The sequence below is a fragment of the Gymnodraco acuticeps genome, unplaced genomic scaffold (genome assembly GCF_902827175.1).
Source record: "Gymnodraco acuticeps unplaced genomic scaffold, fGymAcu1.1, whole genome shotgun sequence".
Lineage (NCBI taxonomy): Eukaryota > Metazoa > Chordata > Actinopteri > Perciformes > Bathydraconidae > Gymnodraco > Gymnodraco acuticeps.
In genome coordinates, this window is record NW_022991942.1 from 27,801 (window position 1) to 47,500 (window position 19,700).

General features: G+C 42.1%; 1 protein-coding gene across 1 annotated transcript in view; it reads right to left on the bottom strand.

Moving 5' to 3' along the window:
* Positions 1-19,700, bottom strand: part of fat2 (FAT atypical cadherin 2) — a 123,845-nt gene that overhangs the window by 22,889 nt on the left and 81,256 nt on the right. The window contains exons 17-24 of the mRNA XM_034200484.1: positions 16,683-16,894; positions 16,189-16,326; positions 13,511-13,654; positions 10,562-10,759; positions 7,723-7,998; positions 6,077-6,401; positions 5,522-5,722; positions 3,210-3,367 (exon numbers count right to left, since the gene is read on the bottom strand). Coding sequence (XP_034056375.1) covers positions 3,210-3,367; positions 5,522-5,722; positions 6,077-6,401; positions 7,723-7,998; positions 10,562-10,759; positions 13,511-13,654; positions 16,189-16,326; positions 16,683-16,894 — 1,652 coding nt within the window. The remainder of the gene's footprint in view (positions 1-3,209; positions 3,368-5,521; positions 5,723-6,076; positions 6,402-7,722; positions 7,999-10,561; positions 10,760-13,510; positions 13,655-16,188; positions 16,327-16,682; positions 16,895-19,700) is intronic.

Below are 19,700 nucleotides of genomic sequence, written 5' to 3' on the forward strand. Positions count from 1 at the left end.
TTTAAATCATTCAATTATTGTTCAGTACTTATTCATTTTGTTGTAGCTGTTGTTAATTTTTGGATTACAACAAAAATATATAGCCTATATTTGTTTATCTCTTGCCTATTTTACTCCCCCATGGCACCTATACAGTATATACAGTATATAATATATACTACTCATACTCAGTGTTGGGACTAACGCGTTACAAACATTATTTTTGGCAGTAACTAGTACTCTAACGCATTACTTTTTAAATGCAGTAACGCAGTTACCGTTACTACATGGTGCGTTACTCCGTTACTGCGTTTACTATTTCACTTTTGTCGAGCACAAATAAAAGAACGTTTTAGTTAAATGTAAGTTGTGTCTTGGCGGGTCAAAGATCCTATCTACTGCCCAAACCAGTCATTCAAATCTCTTAAAACATCTGCAAAAACAACATGCTGGGACGAAGCTAGTAGCTAAGACCACAGAGACTCAGCCGACGCCACTCCACCTCCACCTAAGCAACAGCGGCTGGATTTTAACCAAGGGACTGCTAGCCAGGGAAAAGTGGATAAAGCCATTGCACGGTATGTTGATGAACACATGCAGGCTATTGCTACAGTGGAGTCACCCGCTTTCAGGGAGCTAGTAAGCATGATAGCATGTCCGGGCGGCACACGGCATATGGGACGGAACACTTTTTCCAACTACCTGGAGAAAGAATATACAAAAATGGAAAGCCAGCTAATATCGATGCAATCCAGATTGCATATAATGCATGTCAAGTTGATCAACAGATTGTATTATTCTCCAATGCAATAACAGAACTGAAATGAAGGCTATAAGGGCATTAATGGGAGCCCTTTTTTCAAGTAACTAAAACGTTACTTTTCACAGTAACGCATTACTTTGGGGTGTAAGTATCTAGTAAAGTAACTGAGTTACTTTTGACATGAAGTAACTAGTAATGGTAACTAGTTACTGGTTTTCAGTAACTAGCACAACACTGCTTATACTATAATATAATGTTTTGACCTAAAAAATGTTTTACCTTACTAGTGTTTTGTATTGTTTTTACATCCTCTAGGAGAGTTTTTCAGTCGGTGGCTTCTGGTCTGGTTTCATTGTCTCGTGTTTGACATTTGTTTCATGTCCTGTCTGTTTTTATGTTTATGCTATGTTTTTATACAGTTGTTGATGTACAGCACTTTGTTCAACTCTGTTGTTTTTAAATGTGCTATAGAAATAAAATGGATTGGAAATCGAATTCCTTGTTTTTCTGTTGATGTGTCGTGTGCCATAAAGCACGTTGAGCTTCATCCTATCAAATACAAACCTTTATTAATATTAGTATTGCTTTTAGGAAGTCGCTCTGGAGTCACCACAGAATGCAGGGATTGCTCAGATAACCGTGTTATTAAATTCCTTAAAGAAGACAACAATGAATCATTCTCTGTCAACTCGCCTGTTTAATATTGTGCAGAAGACCTTGTGTTGTAACGAGCCGTCCGTCCCCTCGAGGGTTCAGCACATCAATACATGTGGAAGATGACACCTTGTTATCTGCGGCTTGTTTTCTCAGCGGGTGTTTTCCAGGGAAAGGGCAACATGTGTCTCACGTGCAGAGGCATCTCCATCATCTCAGTTTAAAAGGGCATTGATGAGATGATTACGCTGAATACACAGGGGGTAATAAACCAGATGTGTATCGGCGGCGCTTAATCCGCTGAGGAACTTTAAATATGTGAGTTTAACGCTCCCGTCTGATATTCAATCAGGCGTTTCGCGCAGATAAACACACGCTGCCACGCAGAGATAAGGGAGAGCCGTATCAAACGTGTTATGGGCTAAGAGAGGATAACTAACTTGATTCACGCTGCCTTTTTTTGTCAGAACAGACGATATGAAAAGAACCAGGATAGAGCTGGTGTTTCCCAGAGAAGAAGGGATGAAGGTCCGTTTTCTACAGGTTTATTGGTGTATTCACACTCAATGTTTTAACTCAATCGTCTCCAGAAAGCCAATCAGCGGTGAGAGTCTTCGATGTAATACTTTTAGACCCTAATGATTTAAATAAAGACTATACAAGTGTTCATGCTGGGTCGTTTCTTTAGCCCAAAACGTATTATACTCTGATTCACAGACGTCTCTTTCCCAATGTACGTCAGGGACTCGAACAGGAGTGTAGTACCCTTATTTGGCCACTACTAAAAACTACAACTCCCATGATACCGTGCCTATACAAAAGTCACAGATATGGGCGACCTGTGTGGAAGACATTGACAACAAAACGCAGTTTAATTTTTTCAAATGATCATCAAACAGAACTTATTTTTCTCTTTTGATATGTGTCGGAGAAATTGTATTTTATTATAAATAACCACACGAGTTGCATATCGTCTAACAACTGTGAGTAAAACTAAACATCTGAAAGATACCACGTTGGAAATCTCTGTTTTAAAGAGCGTCGACATTTGCTTTTAGAAACCAACATAATAATAATAATAGATTTAATTTGTTAGCGCTTTTTCAGGTGCTCAAAGAGGCTTTACAGATATAGTGAAGAGAAAAGAAAACAACATACCAGCAGGGATACCATGTCTTTCTTTATTCTTCTTTTTTTTGTATTGTTATTACACTTTTCTTAATATAGTTCGCTATCTGTGTTTATTTTATTTTTTTTTACTGTTATGTAACATCTAATCGAAGTCAAATTCCTTGTACGTGTCAACCTATGTTACGTGCCTAAGTGTTTGTGTGGTCGTGTGTGTGTTTTTCTCTCTCTCCCTCTGACTCCCCAGGTACAGCCTGATTGTCCCCAGGTGCAGCCTCTCCCCAGGTGTGCCTAATTCCAAATCAGGGCCTCCATATAGGACCGGAGAAAGACTTTTTTTTTTTTCCTCCTCTGGCTGCATGTGTGCAGACCTGTGTCTTGCCGATTGATAGTGGTAGTTGATAGCTCCGTGATATATTGATGCTGTATTATTCTGTGCAAGTTGGCTGGTGAGCCGGTGTTCCTGTCGTGTTCATTAAACGACTTGTTAGTTACTCAGAGATCGGTTTTCTCTCCTTTTTTGTCGTGCTTGGTCATCCTTGTGTGTTGTTACTTCCCTTTGTACCCCCTAGATTTAGAAGGGAACGTAACAACCTACCTAATAAACCTGATTCTGGGTTTTAGGACGCGTCACTGCGGTTCTCTATTGCTGCATGAGTATCATCTTCCTCAGGGGGGTAATTACCTGTAGCGCCCCCCAGTGGTTGGTGTTGTTGGTGGACACGATGACGCCGTGCTGCTGGGAAGTTTTAAACCTCAGAGACAGTTTGAAGTCCTGGTCGTCCTCATCCATCCTGTGGAGGTACTTCAGGTACGATTTACCATCAAACCTCACCGCAGACTCTGAAATACAAAGATAACTGAGTGAGACGAAAGAAAAGCCAAAAAAGGTTAAATCACTTCCTGTTGGAGGGTCTGTGACCACCCGACCTGCACCGCGGATGAAGGCAATAATCAAATGTATATGGCCCTAACAGAGAAATTCCAAATCTGAGACAGACCTTTCAGATTTAGCAATAACTGTCATATAAGAACAATAATGATCTAATAACAGAGTTCTGATCTTGAATCAACTTTTTTTATGAAAAATATTTTATCAAATCAAATCAAGTTTTATTTATAGCACATTTATAAACGATTTTTGGTCGAGCCAAAGTGCTGTACATATAATAAAAATAGCCTACAGTAGAGACACTTTCCAGCAAATACAACAACACAGATTGTTCAGAATATCAGTATGAGAAAAACGACACCCTCTATCCTTAGACCCTCTGTCCTTAGACCCTCTGTCCTTAGACCCTCTGTCCTTAGACCCTCTGTCTTTAGACCCTCTGTCCTCAGACCCTCTGTCCTTAGACCCTCTGTCCTTAGACCCTCTGTCCTTAGACCCTCTGTCCTTAGACCCTCTGTCCTTAGACCCTCTGTCCTTAGACCCTCTGTCCTTAGACCCTCACATCGTACAAGGAAACACTTCCAGAGAAAACCCACAGTTTAAAGGGAACATGGGAGAAACCTCAGTGAGAGCAACAGAGGAGGGATCCCTCTCCCAGGACGGACAGACGTGCAATAGATGCCGTGTGCAAATCGAAGAGATAATACATTTTACAGTATATAGACCGAATGTTAGGAAATGCATGTGTCTGTAATAAGAAGATGATTTTATGTAATTTCCCTTTTCCAGGAATCTCAACAGACAAAGTTTTGGCCAGACTAACATTTCTAATGTTAAATAAATGAAAACCATTCATTATATATAAATTATTAATGCCATAAATGATTGCATACATTTACAGTTTCTCATTTTTCCAGTGTGATAGCTGTCAAACAAAGTTAAATCCATTTCTCACTTATTCTAAGAATGTACTTAACCAGCGAAAAGGCTTTCTTCTCAAATAATCGGGAAATTACGTTGTAAACACATAACTCATCTCCTCGTTTTTTTCCTCTTTGTGAAATGCCTGTGTCTAACCTAACCCTAACCCTAACCCTAACCCTGTCCTACTTTGGTTGCTGTGCGTAGCTGTCTAATATGGCAGACCAACTCGCGCTTGCGCAGTGCAAATCGGGTAGTCACAGGGTCTAATAACTTCCTTTTTGAGGGTTTCATAACTTCCTGTTGCAGTGGTTAATTACTTTCTGTTGCAGGGTTTAATAGGTCATTTTTTCATGTTGTGTGTTGGTAGATGCCCATTTACCCCTCGATGCTTCACACGCCTTTAAAGCAACAAAGAAAATCGGAACGACTGCTTTAATATTTTTGTTTTCTTCTCTCTTTATCGCCAAACTCCAGAGTCTCTTACGTCGAAATCGGTTTCCGATATAGTCAAAATAAAGCAGCGATAACAGAAGATGTTCCACAGGGACGAGGACTCTAAACAAGCTGATAACGAGTTTATTTCCTAGAAAGCCCGTAGCTCTAACTCTCACTCTGTCTTCACTAATCCTGTCAGGAATGCCCACAGAAATCAGAGAGGACGAACCGACGAGGCGCCGCTGAGCAGACGTTAGATATTCTGTCAGCTGGAGAGAAGCTTCACACTCAACCTGATCTGATGTGTTGTTGGAAAATGTGTGATATTGGACAATATAAATACTGTCGTGGCTTCCTTCCTTATTTTCTATTAAGCCAATAGACGCCTTAAACAGACATTTTCAAACTCGTTTTCTTTCTTTTATATTTGTGTTACTCACAGTTAATGAGTTGCTTGGCATCCGATGGTTTGGATGATACCATCGGATGCTCAAAATAACAAACTTTTTACACATGCAACAAAGAAAAGAGGCCTTTACAATAATCAGAGGGAAAAACTCCAATAAAATAATAAATAACTTAGGTATTCTTTCAGAAGTTAAGTCCATTTCTCACTTATTCTAAGAATGTACTTAACCCACTAAAAGGATTTCTTCTCAAATAATCGGTAACCTGTGTTTGGTGACGACTACATTCGTGTGGCAAAGAGATATACAGTCTGAGTTCCTGTAGATGCCAACACGTACCGTTGCAGGGGCAGACGCTCTCCCAGCTGTGCTGCGGGGTGATGTAAGCGGCTCTGGCGGTGGTGAAGTGGTTGAGTCTCTCTGAAGTCAGTCGGACGGCGTTCCTGCAGCCTCTCGTCGGACAGCCGGCGCCCAAACACCCGTTGTGTTTCACCCGGAGGATGCTGAGCCCCAGAGAGTCCTCCATGTCCGTTATGATGCCTGAAGAAGAGAGATCAGGTTTACAGACTGCACCATCAAACAGACTGTTCATCTCAAAGGGATTACATGGTTTGTGTCCAAATTAACGGATACCAAAAAGGCTTCGATATTTAGAACGTCTCATCTGGTGCATTTTTTACATTAAGATTTGTAATGAACATATCATTTCATTAACTTGTTCCAGAAGAAGAAGAACTAGAAACACTAGAATAACTAGAAGAATAACTAGAATAAGAAGAACTACAAGAAGAAGAAGGAGAAGAAGGGGAAGGACAAAGAAATGGAAGAAGAATGCTTTACGTCACATTTTTGCCAATTTAAAAGTCCCAATATTTAAACTCCCTAATTGCTCACCTGCGAGTCTGTTGTTGGGCAGATTCTGGAGGAGTCCACCCTCCCTCCTGCAGGTCAGCAGAGCCTCCAGCCCCCCGCCGTCCGGCAGCTGCTGGAGGCTGACGAGCAGCACCTCCTGTCGGGGGAAACCCAGCGCCTGGCCCAGACTCCTCTGAAGACCTCTCCAGTGATCACCCAGAAACTCCTCCGCCGAAAACCCCACCATCTGCAGCGTCAAACCCGAATCCAGCGCCCTCTGATCGGCCGCCCAGACGTGGATTTTGACCCCTGTCGAAACGGTGAACTTCCCATCGGAAACGCTGACGTTGAGCGAGTACGAACCCTCCTTCAAGGCAAAGGAAAGGCAAGGTTATTGATATAGCACAGACAGGAAGTAAACACTAACAGGTAATATTGTAGTACTCGAGACCGGTCTTTTCCACTTTTTAACGTTCTCGGTCTTGTCTCGGTCTCGGAACTATAGGTTGTATGTGAAGACCGGTCGAGACCGTTCTTATCGTACATCCATGGTCCAGACCAATAACGTGACTTCACGTGACTCCGAATCTTTGCCCTCATGCGCCGCAATGTTTGTAAACATGGCACTGGTCTATACCGGCTGCTGCCCCCTCACCTCTCGCCACTCCCTTCACACACACTCAAATGCTCTTGCAGACTGTGTGTGTGTGTGTGTGTGTGTGTGTGTGTGTGTGTGTGTGTGTGTGTGTGTGTGTGTGTGTGTGTGTGTGTGTGTGTGTGTGTGTGTGTGTGTGTGTGTGGTCTAGCATTACTATACTTGTGGGGACCTAAATCTGTTTACATAGTCACGTGGCTTCCCTTATGGGGACAAATTGGAGGTCCCCATGAGGGGAATCATTAATTTTAGGTTGAAGACTTTGTTAGGTTAAAGTTAGGGTTAGGCATGTGTTGGTTATGGTTAAGGTTAGGATAAGTCTCCAGGAAATGCATGTAAGTCAATGTAATGTCCCCTGAAGTGATGTATACATGGTGTGTGTGTGTGTGTGTGTATGTGTGCGTGTGTGTATGTGTGTGTGTGTGTGTGTGTGTGTGTGTGTGTGTGTGTGTGTGTGTGTGTGTGTGTGTGTGTGTGTGTGTGTGTGTGTGTGTGTGTGTGTGTGTGTGTGTGTGTGTGTGTGTGTGGCTAACAGGGCTTTAACTGACCGGAAACTCCTGAGTGTGTGTGAGAGAGAAGGAGGGAGAGAGAGAAGGAGAATGTGAGTGTGTGTTAAAGGGTTTTCCTTCATGCTGTGCATGTAGTGTTGGATTCATAGTAGTCTGGTTCCAGTCTTGATTCAGTCTCGCCCTGCCTTGGTCTTGGTCTTGTCTTGGTCTCGAACTCTTAAAGTCTTGGTCTTGTCTTGGTCTTGCTACTCTCCGGTCTTGGTAATGTCTTGGTCTCGGATAAGGTGGTCTCGACTACAACACTACCAACAGGAACGCGGTATAGGCTCTGTCGTGTTTAAGGACTGGTTAGTGGATCAGAAACTGTAAACAGACTTGGACTGTTACAGAAAGCCTCGATAAGTGCTGCCGTAAAGTTGTTGTCGCAATTCCTGCCTTTGGTGCGCCGGAATAAATATATGTAGCCCCTTTCAACAAAAGGCAATTCAAAGTGCTTTGCAAAAATAAAAAAGACATTAAGAGACCTTGAGGTTTTCATCCGCCCAGATTTTTCCGTCCGCCTGGTCCACAGAGAACCTTCCTCCATCGGGATGCTCTGACAGCAGGGAGTAGGTGAGAACATCCTGCAGGTCCTGGTCCGAGGCGTGAAGTCGTCCGATCAAACGGTTGGAAAACAGCATGTCGAAGGTGGTGATGAAGACCTCCAGAGGAACCACGGAGGGAGGGTACTTGCTCTGCTCCGTGACGTTGATGTTGACTACGCAGATGGAGGAGAGAGGAGGATGGCCGCTGTCCGTCACCTGATGGTACATGGAGAGAAGTTATGTCTTGTTAGCCATTTTAAGTTTAGGTTAAGCTTGTGTTGACCACAGACCTTATTTCAGGCCAACAACACGTTAAAACAAATTACTGATCTAGAGAAAAGCAACCCCAGAAACGCTAAAATGCTAACTCAGTCACCTGATGGGGACATGGACAGAAGTTATGTCTTGTTTGCCATTTTAAGTTTAATTCACCAGTTACTGTCGTAGTTTATGACGTAGAACAAAACGTTAAGATGTCTTCAGCTCGTGTTGACCACAGACCTTATTTCAGGCCAAAAAAATACTCATTTAGAGAAAAGCAACCCCGGAAAACGATAAAATGCTAAGTCAGTCACCTGATGGGGACATGGAGAGAAGTTACCGCTGAAGTGTAGGCGGTGGGACGATTTCTCCCCCCTTGATCAGACTCGTTCCCACTTTGCCTGTTTTCAAATCTCGATTAAAGACCTACTTGTTCTCCCGTGCTTTTGCAGACTACGTATAATACTTAGCAGTCTGTGCTTTTAAATTGGTGTTTATATTTTCTTGTGTTTCACATTGTGTGTTTCAGTCTGTGGCTTTAAGTATGGTTTTATTGTCTCGTGTTTTTACATTTGTGTTTAGTCTGAATGTATGTATGCTGCTTTTTATATATTAATGTACAGCACTTTGGTAAACTCTGTTGTTTTTAAATGTGCTGTATAAATAAAGTTGAATTGGATTTTTTGCCATTTTAAGTTGAATTCACCAGTTACTGACGTAGTTTATGTCTTAGAACAAAAACAGTAAGATCTCTTCAGCTTGTGTTCACCACAAACCTTATTTCACGCTGACAACCACAAACACATTCAGACAAATGACTGATTTAGAGAAAAGTAACCCCAGAAACATTAAATGCTAACTCAATTCTGGGCTTAAGATTCATTTCTGCACCACATTGGAAACTTTATCGTGAAGCCGGAGCATCTGCAGAATAATTCTAAACTAGATTCAATATGATCCACTAAAGTTCGTCACCATAGGATATGAATAAATCACGTTTTGTTATTTTAACTGTTGCCTCTACTGCACAAAAGAGCTCTTTCCCAGTTAAGAGTAATGTATCTTCTTAAAGACCAGTGTGTGTTTCCATTCCAACACTGCACATATGGATCTTCTTGTACAAAACATCTATTCAAGCAATACAAAAATGCAGTTATTTGGACTAAATATCATAAATCAGCAGTTTTAAACCCCAAGATATTTGATCTAGCTTACACAAATCCATGTATTGCAATAATACAAAATGCTGTTCTCCAAAATGTTCATTGTCTTGCATATATTTCTTTATGATGAAACTTTTCAGGATCCCTGGAGGACAACACTTATTTGTCTTTAAAATTACGATGGGAATATGTAGGCGGTGTGAGCCCTCGTCCGTAGATAAAGACGAGGTAATTATCTGCACCCTTTCAGCCTCTAAAGGTAACTCTGTACAGGAAAACATGGAAATTACCACTTATTCTGTCGCCTCCCGAGAAGATACAGAGGCTCAATGTACCGTGATTACATTAAGCACCTTTCAGAGATGTTCTTTTTATTGTCATGAGATTCAAGCAGAATGATTAAGTGAATCTCTGGGGTGAAATGTGAGATGTGAAAGAAACGTATTCCTATTTAACTACGCTTTGGTTAAAGCAGCGTAGGAAGGACAATGACAGAGACACTTTGGACAAGATAGTTGTTCCTTAATTCGGCTGCTGTTATCTATCTGTTAGGTAACCCTCTTTTGGTTTACGGAGGAATGTATCCATGGATTGACATCTTTATGAGCCACAAAATGTAGCCACAAAACTCTCTGTGAATAAGTTAATACATTTCCAGATTGTATTGATTGATTAACTTCTGACACAGCGAATTGTGATAGCCCTCAGAATCAGGATCATCACTTGCTTTCTAAACAGCCATTGGATAAAATCCAAGTTTTAGAAGGAGGACTGCCAATCAAACCGCTAGGAAATACCGCTAGGAAATTGTCAACGGGGAGGGGTGCTAGTGACTTATCCGATCGGAGCACATCGTTCGACTGGCCCACTTCGTTCGACTGGCCCACTTCGGTACCGGCCCATCGGGATTCGTCCCAAACGTCCCGATGGCCAGTCCGCCTCTGGCCAGTCCGCCTCTGGCCAGTCCGCCTCTGGCCGAGCTACGTCAACGCTTTCATCATGCGGTCTGATAAAGACTAAATTGAGGAAATGTAAGGCCTCATATCACCTTTTTTCCAAGATGGACTTGAGAGTTGTTTAGATGGGAACGTTTTTTTTTTTTTTGTACTGTCTTAAACCTTCCCTTATAATATTTTATGAATTGTAAGGTGTCCTTGGGTGCCTCCAAATAGAATGAATTATTAACCAAGGTAACCCCCTCCCCCCCTTATCACCTGAATCTCCTCTAGAGCACCATTGTGTTCTTTTTGACCAAATATCTCTCAGAGGGGCGTGGGGAGGGGCTCCTTATTTTCATCTAAAGTAACAGACAGACATGTCCTCTTGGCTTACTAACACCCTCTGCTGGATCGTACCTGTATCTTGAGCAGGTGATGGGCTTTGACCTTCTTCCTGAGTGGAGAGGAGAGCGACAGCAGGCCTCCCTGATCCACGTGGAAGCGGCGGTCCTCGTTTCCGCTCACGATGTGGATGGAGTAGGGCGGGCCGTTCCTGGGCGAGTCTCTGTCCGTCACCACCAGCTGCAGGATGGTGCTGCCGGCCGACTCGCCCTCCTGCAGGGGAACAGGGACATGGATTAAATATGTTGTTGGATTATAAAAGACCCCCATTTCATTTCATTTTTATTTGTTCATGGTATGCAGCACTTAATGTATAATAATTGTTAACAAAACATGTCTCTGTAATCACATCGTTGACCGAAAAGGAGCAGGAAGAAAATAACCTGCCCCTTTTAAAAAAAAACAAAATAAATAGAAATAGCTGGTCTGTCCTTCATATTTCTTATTCACAGCCAAACATAAGAGTATCTTAGGATAATAAGAGAAACACAAAACATACTTATTTCCCACTTGACAGTTAACGGAAAGAAACAAAACAAAAAAACACCAAAACATCACATGTACAAGGAAAAGGAAAAGTGCAACACCCTCATCTGAGTCCTACTGGAGTAATAATAATTAATACATAATAATAATAACCATCAGCCCAGCATCAAACTGTTCTGTCTGCTGCCGTCTGACCACCAGACTCAGGGACAGTTTCATCCCACAGGCCATGAGACTGCTAAACACCTGAGCTCTGTAAAGCGCCCCGATAAACATTCCTCTGTTTGTCATCTTGCAATCTACTTATTTATATCAGCGGATAAATACAAATTGTCCGACATGATGGATTACCCTTTTCCCAAATGACGGATCACCTGTCCAAAGTCTCATTGTTCTGATGTTTAAAGCCTGCTTGCATTAAAGCTATGAAGATGAGTTATCCATCAAAGAACAGATAGGATGCTTTGGGAAGTGGGCAGCCATTTGAAGTTGATGGGCTAAAACACGCAACTCCGATGTGGTTTCACAAATTTAAATTAAAGCTCGCATCACAAAACACAAAGACAGGCTTTCATCAGAGTGAGGAACACACAGGAAATGTTTTAGAGAATGTGTTGGGGAGAAAAGTTTGGATCCTTTTTGCAACTTTAAAGAGGTCCTATTCTGCTTTTTGGGGCGTTCCTTTTCCTGCAGTGTTTTTTATAGGTTTTGGTGCATGTAGATGGTCTGCCAAGGTTAACGCTTTTAAAGTAGAGACACTACATACTGATATACACCTGAACATCAGCAGGAGAGGACTCTTTAAAGTAGAGATACTACATACTGATATACACCTGAACATCAGCAGGAGAGGACTCTTTAAAGTAGAGACACTACATACTGATATACACCTGAACATCAGCAGGAGAGGACTCTTTAAAGTAGAGACACTACATACTGATATACACCTGAACATCAGCAGGAGAGGACTCTTTAAAGTAGAGACACTACATACTGATATACACCTGAACATCAGCAGGAGAGGACTCTTTAAAGTAGAGACACTACATACTGATATACACCTCTGAACATCAGCAGGAGAGGACTCTTTAAAAGTAGAGACACTACATACTGATATACACCTGAACATCAGCAGGAGAGGACTCTTTAAAGTAGAGACACTACATACTGATATACACCTGAACATCAGCAGGAGAGGACTCTTTAAAGTAGAGACACTACATACTGATATACACCTGAACATCAGCAGGAGAGGACTCTTTAAAGTAGAGATACTACATACTGATATACACCTGAACATCAGCAGGAGAGGACTCTTTAAAGTAGAGACACTACATACTGATATACACCTGAACATCAGCAGGAGAGGACTCTTTAAAGTAGAGGCACTACATACTGATATACACCTGAACATCAGCAGGAGAGGACTCTTTAAAGTAGAAACACTACATACTGATATACACCTGAACATCAGCAGGAGAGGACTCTTTAAAGTAGAGACACTACATACTGATATACACCTGAACATCAGCAGGAGAGGACTCTTTAAAGTAGAGACACTACATACTGATATACACCTGAACATCAGCAGGAGAGGACTCTTTAAAGTAGAGACACTACATACTGATATACACCTGAACATCAGCAGGAGAGGACTCTTTAAAGTAGAGACACTACATACTGATATACACCTGAACATCAGCAGGAGAGGACTCTTTAAATCCAGTCAGTGCTAATGTACAGCATGCTGGATTGAGGACAGTCACTACCATGGCTAAGCTCTCCAGAGAAGTTGTAAATCAGTCTTTAAGGGGATTTATAACTGTGTTGTGCACGTCTCTCTCCTTTAGTGGCACTCTGCTAAGATACAGAATCATCTGTCCATCTGCTGCTTTCAGAGTAACAGTCACCTCATAACGAAAAGCCTCCAGTGGGGACCAATTGTCAGGCGAAGTCATGTAATCTACAGGAGAAACAGCTGCTGACCTGCACCACCTGACTGAAAACTGAATGACAATCATGCAATCAGAGCTTTGTTCCTCAGCGGATGTGGAGAGCAGCAGATGAGACGATATCACATCCTTTGGATTCAAAATCACAGGTGGTGGCTGGCGTGTTTGAAAGCTGGCAAAGTGATGAGAGCTGGCACAGAAACTGTAATCGTCAGCGAGTAACGGCCAGCATGTGAAACAAAGCTTTGATAATCCTGCCAGGGAGATCATACACATATTTACTCATGGGGGGAAGTGGGCAACTATTTCCTAGAGAAGCATGAAGCAAGCTCTCACACACACAAATAAAGGTAGAGGTCGATTGTTTGTTAGTTAATACGTTTTTGGTTGAGAAAGTAAAATACTTCTACTTTTACCAGAGTATTTTTAAACACGAGTATCTGTACTTCTACTTGAGTAAAGCATGTGTGTACTTTTGCCATCTCTGTACGTAGCATGATGCTAACACGTGCTCAGATGGTCGTACCTGCAGCAGCAGACTGTGGTTGACCTGGGAGAAGAGCGGCGGGTTGTCGTTGACGTCGTTGACCGAGATGCTGATGAGGACGGCGGAGGAGAGCGGAGGATATCCTTCATCTGCCGCCTGCACCGTCAGAGAGTAGTGCTGCATCTGCAGAGGAGGAGGAGGGGAGGTATAATAGATTTACTTAAAGGTCCCCTATGATACTGTTCTTCATCAATATATCACAGGTCTCAGATATATCCAGAGCCTGTCTCTGATTGGCTGAAACACCAAACAGATCATTGCAGCATTACCCATAATCCCCTCTGTTTCAGCCCTGTTTCCAAAGTGCTGATTCTCTGTCTGTTACTTTAGATGAAAATAAGGAGCCCCTCCCCACGCCCCTCTGAGAGACATTTGGTTACAAAGAACTCAATGGTGCTCTAGGAGGAGATTCAGGTGATAAGGGGGGGGGGGGGGGTTACCTTGGTTGCTGATTGGCTAATGGTTACACAAGACAAAACATCGTTATGACATCATAAAGCGGCCAAAATCTGATCAGCACATTTTCAGACAGGTTTTTATAGAAATGGATCAAAAAGAGAGAGAATCTTTGTTCCTGAAACTTTCAGAGTCTCTTTCCACAGAGGGGACACATGTTGATGAAGAAGAGACATGAAGAAGAGGGGACACATGTTGATGTAGAAGAGACATGAAGAAGAGAGGACACATGTTGATGTCGAAGAGACATGAAGAAGAGGGGACACATGTTGATGTAGAAGAGACATGGAGAAGAGGGGACACATGTTGATGTAGAAGAGACATGAAGAAGAGGGGACACATGTTGATGTAGAAGAGACATGAAGAAGAGAGGACACATGTTGATGTCGAAGAGACATGAAGAAGAGGGGACACATGTTGATGTAGAAGAGACATGAAGAAGAGGGGACACATGTTGATGTGGAAGAGACATGAAGAAGAGGGGACACATGTTGATGTAGAAGAGACATGTAGAAGAGGGGACACATGTTGATATAGAAGAGACATGGAGAAGAGGGGACACATGTTGATGTAGAAGAGACATGAAGAAGAGGGGACACATGTTGATATAGAAGAGACATGGAGAAGAGGGGACACATGTTGATGTAGAAGAGACATGAAGAAGAGGGGACACATGTTGATGTAGAAGAGACATGGAGAAGAGGGGACACATGTTGATGTAGAAGAGACATGGAGAAGAGGGGACACATGTTGATGTAGAAGAGACATGAAGAAGAGGGGACACATGTTGATATAGAAGAGACATGGAGAAGAGGGGACACATGTTGATGTAGAAGAGACATGAAGAAGAGGGGACACATGTTGATGTAGAAGAGACATGAAGAAGAGGGGACACATGTTGATGTAGAAGAGACATGAAGAAGAGGGGACACGTGTTGATGTAGAAGAGACATGAAGAAGAGGGGACACGTGTTGATGTAGAAGAGACATGAAGAAGAGGGGACACATGTTGATGTAGAAGAGACATGAAGAAGAGGGGACACATGTTGATGAAGAAGAGACATGAAGAAGAGGGGACACATGTTGATGTAGAAGAGACGTGAAGAAGAGGGGACACATGTTGATGTAGAAGAGACATGAAGAAGAGGGGACACATGTTGATGTGGAAGAGACATGAAGAAGAGGGGACACATGTTGATGTAGAAGAGACATGAAGAAGAGGGGACACATGTTGATGTAGAAGAGACATGAAGAAGAGGGGACAAATGTTGATGTAGAAGAGACATGGAGAAGAGGGGACACATGTTGATGTAGAAGAGACATGGAGAAGAGGGGACACATGTTGATGTAGAAGAGACATGAAGAAGAGGGGACACATGTTGATGTAGAAGAGACATGAAGAAGAGGGGACACATGTTGATGTAGAAGAGACATGAAGAAGAGGGGACACATGTTGATGTAGAAGAGACATGAAGAAGAGGGGACACATGTTGATGTAGAAGAGACATGAAGAAGAGGGGACACATGTTGATGTAGAAGAGACATGAAGAAGAGGGGACACATGTTGATGTAGAAGAGACATGAAGAAGTGGGGACACATGTTGATGTAGAAGAGACATGAAGAAGAGGGGACACATGTTGATGTAGAAGAGACATGAAGAAGAGGGGACACATGTTGATGTAGAAGAGACATGAAGAAGAGGGGACACATGTTGATGTAGAAGAGACATGAAGAAGAGGGGACACATGTTGATGTAGAAGAGACATGAAGAAGAGGGGACACATGTTGATGTAGAAGAGACATGAAGAAGAGGGGAGGGGACACATGTTGATGTAGAAGAGACATGAAGAAGAGGGGACACATGTTGATGTAGAAGAGACATGAAGAAGAGGGGACACATGTTGATGTAGAAGAGACATGAAGAAGAGGAGACACATGTTGATGTAGAAGAGACATGAAGAAGAGGGGACGCATGTTGATGTAGAAGAGACATGAAGAAGTGCATTTTGCATAATAGCTAGGTGACCTTTAATGATCCCTTTACGTTGAGTTGTTTCTACAGCTCTCTATTTCTGTGTTCACTAAACGAGTCCACCGTCCTGTATTCCTCGTCTTTTGGATATTAAACGCTGTAAATCTCAACATCTGCCCTTTTCTGTTTATTCTGATCTAATCTGACACATATAGATAACACACTGACCTCCTCTCGGTCCAGCGCCGTGCGGACGGTGATTTCTCCGCTGCGAGGCTCGATGGTAAACTGCTGCAGAGGGTCTCCGCTCACTATGGAGTAACGCAGCAGATTGTTGATGGGACCGTCCAGATCAGTGGCTGTTACCTGGAGGGAAAGAGGGGGGGGGGGACGGTGAGGAATAAGATGTATGATAACCTCTAGTTCTATGATCCAAACAACATACTGATAGGCTGCAAATACCCTGATGGTAGGAAGAACTGATAATTAAGATAATTATGATAATAGTCATTATAATTATTATAATATTTATAACTAAAAGCATTATTATTATCATTATTGTTATTATCATTATCATATCCATCTTTTTTTGATCTATTATTAAGTTAATCCAAAGGCACAATGACTCTCCCAGCAATGCTCAATAACCCTCAGTCATTCATTTATAAATAGATAAATGAATACATGCCAATAATAATAACTAAGTCTCATTATTGTCGTACCTTCATCACCAGGCTGCCGGGGTTCAGATCCTCCGGCACCTCGGCGCTGTTGTCTCCTCTCTGAAACACCGGAGCGTTGTCGTTCAGGTCCGTCACGTTGATGATGACCGTAGTGATGTCACTGAGGGACGACTTCCCCCGACTCCCCTCCACAGACAGGTAGTACTCCCGGGTCACCTCGAAATCCAGCGGGGCGTTCAGGGTCAGGAGGCCTGCAGGACATTCAGAAACTATTATCAACGCATTCATCAGCAGGAGATTAGAGGACTGTGATTGGCTGTTTCCTCCCTGGCAATATACTTATACTACTATTACTATTATTACTCGTATACTGCATTAGCCTCACTTCACACTTCTACCCACACATCGCCTCACACTCATCTGTTGTTATTTCATATTTATACACACTTTCTGTTCCTTTCCTTACAATCCTTACATCTTTAAAACTTACATTGTTCTTTTAATTGAATTTGTATTTTTCCAGTTTTTTATTCTGAATTTATTCATATTTTTCTTAACATTTCTTATTATTTTGTTCTTATTGTATTCTTGCTTTATTCAGTCCTGTGTATTAAGTGTTGTTATTTATCACAAAGCTATGTGTGACTACTGTTTATTACCTGGAAATGTGGGGTTAGAATTTGATTTTGTTTTGGTTTATGAATCACTTTGAGTTACCTTTGTGTATGAAAAATCGAACGTACTGTGTGTGTGTGTGTGTGTGTGTGTGTGTGTGTGTGTGTGTGTGTGTGTGTGTGTGTGTGTGTGTGTGTGTGTGTGTGTGTCCTAGCATTACTATACTTGTGGGGACCTAAATCTGCTTACACCGTCACGTGTGGGGACTCGCCTCCCTTATGGGGACAAATTGGAGGTCCCCATAAGGGGAATCATTAATTTTAGGGTGAAGACTTGGTTAGGTTTAGGGTTAGGGTAAGGTTTAGGGTTAGGGTTAGGCATGTGTTGGTTATGGTTAAGGTTAGGATAAGTCTCCAGGAAATGCATGTAAGTCAATGCAATGTCCCCTGAAGTGATGTATACATGGAATGTGTGTGTGTGTGTGACATATGAGGTGAACTCTCACTCCTGTCAGCTCAGTGAAGCTTCCAACCTTTAGAGCTATAAATATGTGGGCAGCTGTCTGCTAGCGGGAAGTTTCACCTGGATTTACGGCAGAGATTTAAAGGTGCCAGAGTTTCTTAAAAATGTGTCGTGTTCTTTTTCTGTTTTCACTCCTCTCAGACGGTTTTAAATCCTCATTTATCTAAACCTCTCGTAACTCTTTAAACCTTAACACAACGACCTTTTCATCTCATTTTATCAGAGGAACCCTATTATGCCTTTTGGGGTTTTCCCTTCCCTGTATTGTGTTATATATCTGGTTTTGTGGCAGTATGAGAAAAATAAAGAGCTTTTTGAACATTAAAGCAAAGAGACATGTCTCAGTAGAGACACTACATACTGATATGCACCTGAACATCAGCAGGAGAGGACTCTTTAAAGTAGAGACACTACATACTGATATGCACCTGAACATCAGCAGGAGAGGACTCTTTAAAGTAGAGACACTACATACTGATATGCACCTGAACATCAGCAGGAGAGGACTCTTTAAAGTAGATACACTACATACTGATATACACCTGAACATCAGCAGGAGAGGACTCTTTAAAGTAGAGACACTACATACTGATATGCACATGAACATCAGCAGGAGAGGACTCTTTAAAGTAGAGACACTACATACTGATATGCACCTGAACATCAGCAGGAGAGGACTCTTTAAAGTAGAGACACTACATACTGATATACACCTGAACATCAGCAGGAGAGGACTCTTTAAAGTAGAGACACTACATAGTAATATACACCTGATCATCAGCAGGAGAGGACTCTTTAAAGTAGAGACACTACATGCTGATATACACCTGAACATCAGCAGGAGAGGACTCTTTAAAGTAGAGACACTACATACTGATATGCACCTGAACATCAGCAGGAGAGGACTCTTTAAAGTAGAGACACTACATACTGATATGCACATGAACATCAGCAGGAGAGGACTCTTTAAAGTAGAGACACTACATACTGATATGCACCTGAACATCAGCAGGAGAGGACTCTTTAAAGTAGAGACACTACATACTGATATACACCTGAACATCAGCAGGAGAGGACTCTTTAAAGTAGAGACACTACATACTGATATACACCTGATCATCAGCAGGAGAGGACTCTTTAAAGTAGAGACACTACATACTGATATGCACATGAACATCAGCAGGAGAGGACTCTTTAAAGTAGAGACACTACATACTGATATACACCTGAACATCAGCAGGAGAGGACTCTTTAAAGTAGAGACACTACATACTGATATGCACCTGAACATCAGCAGGAGAGGACTCTTTAAAGTAGAGACACTACATACTGATATGCACATGAACATCAGCAGGAGAGGACTCTTTAAAGTAGAGACACTACATACTGATATGCACCTGAACATCAGCAGGAGAGGACTCTTTAAAGTAGAGACACTACATACTGATATACACCTGAACATCAGCAGGAGAGGACTCTTTAAAGTAGAGACACTACATAGTAATATACACCTGATCATCAGCAGGAGAGGACTCTTTAAAGTAGAGACACTACATGCTGATATACACCTGAACATCAGCAGGAGAGGACTCTTTAAAGTAGAGACACTACATACTGATATGCACCTGAACATCAGCAGGAGAGGACTCTTTAAAGTAGAGACACTACATACTGATATACACCTGAACATCAGCAGGAGAGGACTCTTTAAAGTAGAGACACTACATAGTAATATACACCTGATCATCAGCAGGAGAGGACTCTTTAAAGTAGAGACACTACATGCTGATATACACCTGAACATCAGCAGGAGAGGACTCTTTAAAGTAGAGACACTACATGCTGATATACACCTGAACATCAGCAGGAGAGGACTCTTTAAAGTAGAGGACACTACATGCTGATATACACCTGAACATC